General features: G+C 53.9%; 1 protein-coding gene across 1 annotated transcript; it reads left to right on the top strand.

The window, feature by feature from the left end:
- The first annotated feature begins 4082 nt into the window (after positions 1-4082).
- On the top strand, positions 4083-6435 carry LOC111946126 (olfactory receptor 14C36-like). Its single transcript, XM_023948761.2, has one exon. It carries the CDS (start codon positions 5371-5373, stop codon positions 5890-5892), a length of 522 nt encoding a protein of 173 aa, XP_023804529.2. The 5' UTR covers positions 4083-5370; the 3' UTR covers positions 5893-6435.
- The last annotated feature ends 3028 nt before the right edge of the window (positions 6436-9463 follow it).

Here is a 9463-nt window from a genome sequence, read left to right as displayed (position 1 = left end):
GTCATTGCTGTGCTGTCATGGAGAGGAGCACGTTGGAGCTCACACTGCTATGATGTCACAGGTAGGGTAACAGTGGCTCTGACATTGCTGTGGTGCCCCAGAGAAGAGGAAATTTGGGCCCTTCCTGCTCTGGTGTCACACAGAAGGGTAAAGTTGGGCTCTAACTGCTATGGTGTTTCCAACAGGGTAATCCTGGGCCTAAAATTGCTGTCGTTTCACAGACAGGAGCAATTTTGGGCTGTGGCTGCACTGCTGTCCCAGAGAGTGGAACTCTGGGGCTCACACTGCTCTGGTGTCCCAGACACGGGAACATTGGAGCTGTCACTGCTGTGTTGTCACAGAGAGAGAGGAACACTGGAGCTCTCCCTGCTCTGGAGTCGTGGAGAGGAGGAAATTGGGCATGTCACTGCCCTGGTGTCACAGGGAATGGAAGAGTGGGGCTGTCACTGCCGTGGAGTCCGAGAAAGGAGGAAATTTGGTGTGTGACTGCACTGCGGTCACAGCGAGTGGAACTCTGGGGCTCTCACTTCTGTGGTGGAAGAGATGAAGAAATAGGTGCTGTCACTGCTGTTGTGGTGTGACGGAGAAGAGGAAATTTGGGCCTGTCATTGCTGTGGTGTCACAGAGAGGAGCACTTTGGAGCTCTGACTGCTATGATGTCACCGATAGGGTAACACTGGCTCTGATATTGCAGTGTTGTCACAGAGAGGAGGGAATTAGGCCTCTCCCTGCTCTGGTGTCACAGAGAGGGGGAAATTTGGGCTCTCACTGCTGTTGTATCAGTGAGGGCGTAACACTGGAGCTGTCATTGTTGTGGTGTCCCAGAGAGGATTAAATTGGAGCTCACACTTTTATGGGGTCCTAGACAGTGGAACTCTGGGCCTGACATTGCTGTGGTGTAACAGAGAGGAGGCAATTTGGGGCTGTCATTGCTCTGATATCACAGGGAGGGGAAGAGTAGGGCGGTCACTGCTGTGGTTTCAGCGAGAGAGTGAAATGGAGGTAGTTAGAGCTGTGATGTTACAGACAGGGGAATACTGGGACTCGGAGTGCACTGCTGTCATCGAGAGCGGAACTTTGGGGCTCTCACTTCTGTGGTGTCACAGAGAGAGAAACAGCGGTGTTGTCGCTGCTGTGGTGTCAGAGAGTGGAACACTGGGCCTGACATTGGTGTGGTTTGACAGAGAGGAGGCAATTTTGGCTGTCACCTCTCTGGTTTCACAGAGAGGGCAACTTTTTGGCTGTCCCTGCTGTGGTGTCACGGAGACGGGAATATTGGAGCTGTCACTGCTGTGGTGTCTGAGAGAGGGAAACACTGGGCCTGTCATTGCTGTGCTGTCATGGAGAGGAGCACGTTGGAGCTCACACTGCTATGATGTCACAGGTAGGATAACAGTGGCTCTGACATTGCTGTGGTGTCCCAGAGAAGAGGAAATTTGGGCCCTCACTGCTCTGGTGTCACAGAGAGGGGTAAAGTTGGGCTCTAACTGCTATGGTGTCTCGAAAAGCGTAATCCTGGGCCTAAAATTGCTGTTGTTTCACAGGCAGGAGCAATTTTGCGCTGTGGCTGCACTGCTGTCCCAGAGAGTGGAACTTTGGGGCTCACACTGCTCTGATGTCCCAGAGACGGGAACATTGGAGCTGTCACTGCTGTGTTGTCACAGAGAGAGACGAACTCTGGAGCTCTCCCTGCTCTGGAGTCACGGAGAGGAGGAAATTGGGCATGTCACAGCCCTGGTGTTACAGGGAATGGAAGAGTGGGGCTGTCACTGCCGTGGAGTCAGAGAAAGGAGGAAATTTGGTGTGTGACTGCACTGCGGTCACAGCGAGTGGAACTCTGGGGCTCTCACTTCTGTGGTGGAAGAGATGAAGAAATAGGTGCTGTCACTGCTGTTGTGGTGTGACGGAGAAGAGGAAATTTGGGCCTGTCATTGCTGTGGTGTCACGGAGAGGAGCACTTTGGAGCTCACACTGCTATGTGTCACAGATAGGGTAACACTGGTTCTGATATTGCTGTGTTGTCCCAGAGAGGAGGAAATTAGGCCTCTCCCTGCTCTGGTGTCACAGAGAGGGGGAAATTTGGGCTCTCACTGCTGTTGTATCAGTGAGGGCATAACACTGGGGCTGTCATTGTTGTGGTGTCCCAGAGAGGATTAAATTGGAGCTCACACTTCTATGGTGTCCTAGACAGTGGAACACTGGGCCTGACATTGGTGTGGTGTAACAGAGAGGAGGCAATTTGGGGCTGTCATTACTGTGATTTCACAGAGAGGGGAAGAGTCGGGCTGTCACTGCTGTGGTTTCAGCGAGAGAGTGAAATGGAGGTAGTTAGAGCTGTGATGTTACAGACAGGCGAATACTGGGACTCGGAGGGCACTGCTGTCACCGAGAGCGGAACTTTGGGGCTCTCACTGCTGTGGTGTCACAGAGAGAGAAACAGCGGTGTTGTCGCTGCTGTGGTGTCAGAGAGTGGAACACTGGGCCTGACATTGGTGTGGTTTCCCAGAGAGGAGGCAATTTTGGATGTCACTCCTCTGGTTTCACAGAGAGGGCAACTTTTTGGCTGTCCCTGCTCTGGTGTCACGGAGACGGGAATATTGGAGCTGTCACTGCTGTGGTGTCTGAGAGAGGGAAACACTGGGCCTGTCATTGCTGTGCTGTCATGGAGAGGAGCACGTTGGAGCTCACACTGCTATGATGTCACAGGTAGGGTAACAGTGGCTCTGACATTGCTGTGGTGTCCAAGAGAAGAGGAAATTTGGGCCCTCACTGCTCTGGTGTCACAGAGAGGGCTAAAGTTGGGCTCTAACTGCTATGGTGTCTCCAACAGGGTAATCCTTGGCCTGAAATTGCTGTCCTTTCCCAGACAGGAGCAATTTTGGGCTGTGGCTGCACTGCTGTCTCAGAGAGTGGAACTCTGGGGCTCATACTGATCTGGTGTCCCGGAGACGGGAACATTGGAGCTGTCACTGCTGTGTTGTCACAGAGAGAGGAACACTGGAGCTCTCCCTGTTCTGGAGTCGTGGAGAGGAGGAAATTGGGCATGTCACTGCCCTGGTGTCACAGGGAATGGAAGAGTGGGGCTGTCACTGCCGTGGAGTCAGAGAAAGGAGGAAATTTGGTGTGTGACTGCACTGCGGTCACAGCGAGTGAAACTTTGGGGCTCTCACTTCTGTGGTGGAAGAGATGAAGAAATAGGTGCTGTCACTGCTGTTGTGGTGTGAGGGAGAAGAGGAAATTTGGGCCTGTCATTGCTGTGGTGTCACGGAGAGAATCACTTTGGAGCTCACACTACTATGAAGTCACAGATAGGATAACACTGGTTCTGATATTGCTGTGTTGTCACAGAGAGGAGGAAATTAGGCCTCTCCCTGCTCTGGTGTCACAGAGAGGGGGAAATTTGGGCTCTCACTGCTGTTGTATCAGTGAGGGCGTAACACTGGAGCTGTCATTGTTGTGGTGTCCCAGAGAGGATTAAATTGGAGCTCACACTTCTATGGTGTCCTAGACAGTGGAACACTGGGCCTGACATTGCTGTGGTGTAACAGAGAGGAGGCAATTTGGGGCTGTCATTCCTGTGATTTCACAGAGAGGGGAAGAGTCGGGCTGTCACTGCTGTGGTTTCAGCGAGAGAGTGAAATGGAGGTAGTTAGAGCTGTGATGTTACAGACAGGGGAATACTGGGACTCGGAGTGCACTGCTGTCACCGAGAGCGGAACTTTGGAGCTCTCACTGCTGTGGTGTCACAGAGAGAGAAACAGCGGTGTTGTCGCTGCTGTGGTGTCAGAGAGTGGAACACTGGGCCTGACATTGGTGTGGTTTCCCAGAGAGGAGGCAATTTTGGATGTCACTCCTCTCGTTTCACAGAGAGGGCAACTTTTTGGCTGTCCCTGCTCTGGTGTCACGGAGACGGGAATATTGGAGCTGTCACTGCTGTGGTGTCTGAGAGAGGGAAACACTGGGCCTGTCATTGCTGTGCTGTCATGGAGAGGAGCACGTTGGAGCTCACACTGCTATGATGTCACAGGTAGGGTAACAGTGGCTCTGACATTGCTGTGGTGTCCCAGAGAAGAGGAAATTTGGGCCCTCACTGCTCTGGTGTCACAGAGAGGGGAAAAGTTGGGCTCTAACTGCTATGGTGTCTCCAACAGGGTAATCCTGGGCCTAAAATTGCTGTCCTTTCACAGACAGGAGCAATTTTGGGCTGTGGCTGCACTGCTGTCTCAGAGAGTGGAACTCTGGGGCTCATACTGATCTGGTGTCCCAGAGACGGGAACATTGGAGCTGTCACTGCTGTGTTGTCACAGAGAGAGGAACACTGGAACACTCCCTGTTCTGGAGTCTTGGAGAGGAGGAAATTGGGCATGTCACTGCCCTGGTGTCACAGGGAATGGAAGAGTGGGGCTGTCACTGCCGTGGAGTCAGAGAAAGGAGGAAATTTGGTGTGTGACTGCACTGCGGTCACAGCGAGTGGAACTTTGGGGCTCTCACTTCTGTGGTGGAAGAGATGAAGAAATAGGTGCTGTCACTGCTGTTGTGGTGTGAGGGAGAAGAGGAAATTTGGGCCTGTCATTGCTGTGGTGTCACAGAGAGGAGCACTTTGGAGCTCACACAGCTATGATGTCACAGATAGGGTAACACTGGTTCTGATATTGCTGTGTTGTCCCAGAGAGGAGGAAATTAGGCCTCTCCCTGCTCTGGTGTCACAGAGAGGGGGAAATTTGGGCTCTCACTGCTGTTGTATCAGTGAGGGCATAACACTGGGGCTGTCATTGTTGTGGTGTCCCAGAGAGGATTAAATTGGAGCTCACACTTCTATGTTGTCCTAGACAGTGGAACACTGGGCCTGACATTGGTGTGGTGTAACCGAGAGGAGGCAATTTGGGGCTGTCATTACTGTGATTTCACAGAGAGGGGAAGAGTCGGGCTGTCACTGCTGTGGTTTCAGCGAGAGAGTGAAATGGTGTTAGTTAGAGTATGGATGCTAGCTTTGGAACAGGCTGCAGGGAGCTGCAGAAACTGTAGGCCCATGGCCTCTCTGTCCTGCCTGAGAAGCTAGCCTGGGAATTTCAAAGGAGGATTTCAATACAATCCTCAGAGACAGAAAACAACTGCCAGGTGCTGTTTGTCTGTCCTCTTGTTCTCCTTGCAGGATAGAGTCAGGGGGGTTGTGTGCCCCTGACCAATGATGGTGATGTAGCACTTTGTTAATCAATGAGAGTTTCATTCCTGTACTTTCCACGTATCTGTCTATAAGACAGGCCTGAAGGAATAAACCAGAGAATTCTCGTGTTGAAGCTCCCTTGAGAGTTTTTGTCGTTCTTCCTAGCCGTTCCCAATCAGAACGACACCCATGTCCAGCCACAGCAAATGTCCAACAGCAGCTCCATCAGCCACTTCCTTCTGCTGGCATTGGCAGACACGCGGCAGCTGCAGCTCCTGCACTTCTGCCTCTTCCTGGGCATCTCCCTGGCTGCCCTCCTGGGCAACGGCCTCATCATCAGCGCCGTAGCCTGCAGCCACCACCTGTACAGCCCCATGTTCTTCTTTCTGCTCAACCTGGCCCTGACTGACCTGGGCTGCATCTGCACCACTGTGCCCAAAGCCATGCACAATTCCCTCTGGGACACCAGGACCATCTCCTATGCAGGATGTGCTGCACAGTTATTTATTCTTGTCTTTTTCATCTCAGCAGAGTATTCCCTGCTGACCATCATGTGCTATGACCGCTACGTGTCCATCTGCAAACCCCTGCACTACGGGACCCTCCTGGGCAGCAGAGCTTGTGCCCACATGGCAGCAGCTGCCTGGGCCAGTGGCTTTCTCAGTGCTCTCATGCACACAGCCAATACATTTTCCCTGCCCCTGTGCCATGGCAATGTCCTGGGCTAGTTCTTCTGTGAGGTGCCCCAGATTCTCAAGCTCACCTGCTCCAAATCCTATCTCAGGGAAATTTGGCTTCTTCCTGTTGGTGTGTGTTTAACTTTTAGTTGTTTTGTGTTCATTGTTTTCTCCTATGTGCAGATCTTCAAGGCTGTGCTGAGGATCCCCTCTGAGCAGGGACGGCACAAAGCCTTTTCCACCTGCCTCCCTCACCTGGCTGTGGTCTCTCTGTTCCTCAGCACTGCAGCATTTGCCTACCTGAAGCCCCCCTCCATCTCCTCCCCATCCCTGGATCTGGCCCTGTCAGTTCTGTACTCGGTGCTGCCTCCAGTCCTGAACCCCCTCATCTACAGCCTGAGGAACCAGGAGCTCAAGGCTGCAGTGTGGACACTGATGACTGGATGGTTTCAGAAACATTAAACTGCAGGCCAATTTCTGCAAATCACTTGTAATAAAAGTCATCTTTGATTCTTCTTGTTGGTTTCATTTTGGATGTTTTCTTTGTTTTCATTTTTAGATCTTGTCCACAATAAAATATCATTGTTTGTGCCATTTCTCATTTTGTTTCTCTCTTCATCTTCCCTTTGGCCACAGACTGTGCCAATGAGTGGCTGCGCTCTTGGTAGCTTTAAAGGAACTAAAGGATCTCCCAGAAAAGTTTTCTCCTGAGATCTCCTTTTTGTTCCCCTCTCTGGAGCTGCAGCAGCAGTGTCTGTGTGCAGAGCTGGGGCAGATCAGTGCTGGCACAGCAGCTGTGCCCAGGAGCAGCAGCACTTGGTGTTGCCAGTGCTGCTCCCGTGCCACTGCCCCGCTGCCCTCCTGCCCTGGTGTTGCTGCAGGGCCTGAGTGCTCTCGGGGCCGGGCACAGCCCTGGGGGTGGCAGTGCCGGGGCTGCAGCAGGGACAGGCCATGGGCACTGCTGGGGCAGCGCTGACGCCTCAGGGCAGGGCCTGGGGGCTCCAGGCTCATTGTCCAGGCTCTCTCAAGAACACACCCAGGCCAATGCTCAGCACAGAAAACCCCCGTGAGCAGCCCCAGGGTGGCCGTGGGCAGGCTGGGGGCAAACAGCATGGCTGGGGCTCTGCAAGGTCCCTGGGGGAGACAGGAAGGAGCAGCAGAGCAGGGGCTGATCCATCCCCACTGCTCTGGACACCCCAGCACAGCGTCCCAGAGAATCCTCACGGAGCTGCCAACAACATCCCCCCTGTGCAGCCCTGGCCTCTCGCCCAGCTCAGAGAGGTGCCGCATCCTTGCAGGCACAGACACAGCAGCACTGGCTCAGGAGCCCCTGTTTGCACTGCCCAGAGCAGGTGTCAGCACCCCCATGGTGCTGCTGTGGGGAGATGAACCTGAGGGAGCACAAATGCCATCAGACCCAGGGGCCAGGAAGGGCTGGGGGACGGGAGGGAAAACACTCAGGTTTGTCGTGGCCTCTGAAGTCACACAGAAAGTTTGTACTCATGAGCTGTGAGTTTCCTGTGCCACTGCAGATGTTGTTGCTCAGAGCCAGGGCTGCCTGGCAGTCACCCCCAGACTGCCTTGAACATTTCCTTTACTTTACCTTTGCTTTCTTTACTCTTCCTGCTCCAGATTTCTTCCTATTTCCCACCCCTATTCCCTCCCCTGCAAACAGCCCATCCCTGTTTGCCCTTTCCTCTCTGCATCCACTCCCCATTTCAGTTCCTGAGCTGGCACCATGAGAAGGTCCCTCAGGGAGCAGGATCATCCTACAGGTGCTTCAGGAATTGTCTGCAGGGTTCTGCAGTGCCTCATGCTGCTCCCTTGCCAGAGGCAGCACAGGCCAGGGGGGCACATCTGGGCTGCTGTGTCTGGCTGTGGGGCTCCCTGTTCTGGGCAATGACGAGGAGCTGGAAAGGCTTTGCAGGACTGACAGGATGGGTTTTGGGGGCTGTGTGGAGAAGCTGAGGGACCTGGGCTGCTGGAAGTTGCGAAGAGAAGGCCCAGGGCTCATCCTGCACTTGCTCCAAGGGTGGTTTCAAAGAATCACAGAGCTAGCAAAGTTGGAAAAGACCTTGGAGATCATCAAGTCCAACTTGTGCCATGACATCACCTTGTCTTCCCTGAACCTCCTCTTCTCCTGGATTAACAACCCCATCTCCCTCAGCTTCCCCTCACAGAACTTGTGCTCCAGACCTGTCACCAGCCTTGTTGCCCTTCTCTGGACACTCTCCAACCCTTCCATGTCTTTCCAAAATTATGGGCCCAGAACTGGACACAGCACTCGAGATGAAGCTCAACCAGTGCCAAGCATAGGGGAAGAATCCCTGGCCTGGTCCTGATGGCCACACTGTTCCTGATCCAGGCCAGGTGCCATTGGCCTCCTTGGCCACCTGGGCACACTGATGGCTCATGCTCAGCCTGCTGTCCATCAGTGCCCCAGGTCCCTTTCTCCCTGCCTGCTGGCCAGCCTCTCTGTCGCCAGCCTGGAGCGGTGCAGGGGTTGTTGTGGCCAAAGTGCAGGACCCGGCACTTGGACTTGTTTAACCTCACCTTGTTGGGTCTGGCCCCTGGATCCAGCCTGTCCAGGTCCCTGTGCAGAGCTCTCCTACCCTGCAGCACATCAATATTCCCAGCCAACTTGGTGTCACCACGGTTCCATGAGGCCCTAGAGTGTCACAGTGGTCTCCAGGATTCCATCAGGCCGCCCAGAGTCACAAAATCCCTTTGGTTCCATGGGGCCCTGCAGTATCCCAGTGGTCCCATCATGACATGACGTCCTGCCTTGTCACAATGCTCTGCATGCTTCCACAAGGCCCTGCAGTGTCACAGGGGCCTCTTGGTTCCATGAGGCCTCCGAGTGCCACAAGGAATCCCTTGGTGGTGCAGTGCCACAGTGGAGCCCTGGTTACACAAGGTCCTGCAGTGTCACCCTTGGTTCCATGGGGCACTACAATGTCACAGGTGTTCCCTTAGTTCCAGGAGTCCCTGCAATGGAACAATGGCCCCTTGATCCCATTGGAGCCCAGGGTCTCACCAGGGTCTCCTTGGTTCCACAGTGGCCCCTTGGTTCCACAAGGCCCAGCAGTGTCACAGTGGCCTCTGTGGTTCCACATGGACTCAGACTGTCACCATGGACTCCTTGTTTCCATGTAGCCCCACAGTGTCCCAATGGCTCTTTGGCTCTTTGGTGCCATGTGGGACACAGTGTCACTGTGGTTCTCTGAGTTCCACCAGGCCCCGCAGTGTCACAGTGGCCCCCTTGCTTCCCCAGGGCTCTGCAGGGTCACAATCATCAGAGAATCAACCAGGCTGGAAAAGGCCTTGGAGAGCATCAAGTCCAACCTGTGACCCAACACCACCTTGTCACCCAGACCATGGCACTCAGTGCCACATCCAGACTGTCCTTAAACACTTCCAGGGACGGTCACTCACCCAGCTCCCTGGACAGCCCATTCCAATGCCCAATCATTCTTTCTGTGAAGAATATTTCCTAATGTCCAGCCTAAACATCCCCTGGTGCAGCTTAAGGCTGTGTCCACTTGTCCTGGGACTGTTCCCTGGGTAAAGAGCCTGACCTCCACCTGGCTGCACCCTCCTGTCAAGTTGTTGCAGAAAGTGA

This window comes from Cyanistes caeruleus, unplaced genomic scaffold (assembly GCF_971803275.1).
Source record: "Cyanistes caeruleus unplaced genomic scaffold, bCyaCae1.hap1.1 HAP1_SCAFFOLD_11, whole genome shotgun sequence".
NCBI classification, from domain to species: domain Eukaryota; kingdom Metazoa; phylum Chordata; class Aves; order Passeriformes; family Paridae; genus Cyanistes; species Cyanistes caeruleus.
The sequence above is the reverse complement of the archived record's forward strand: the minus strand, read 5'-3'. Positions and strand labels throughout refer to the sequence as shown.

Coding starts and splice junctions, on each gene's coding strand:
- LOC111946126 (XM_023948761.2), top strand. CDS start 5,371: ATGTCCAACAGCAGCTCCATCAGCCACTTCCTTCTGCTGGCATTGGCA.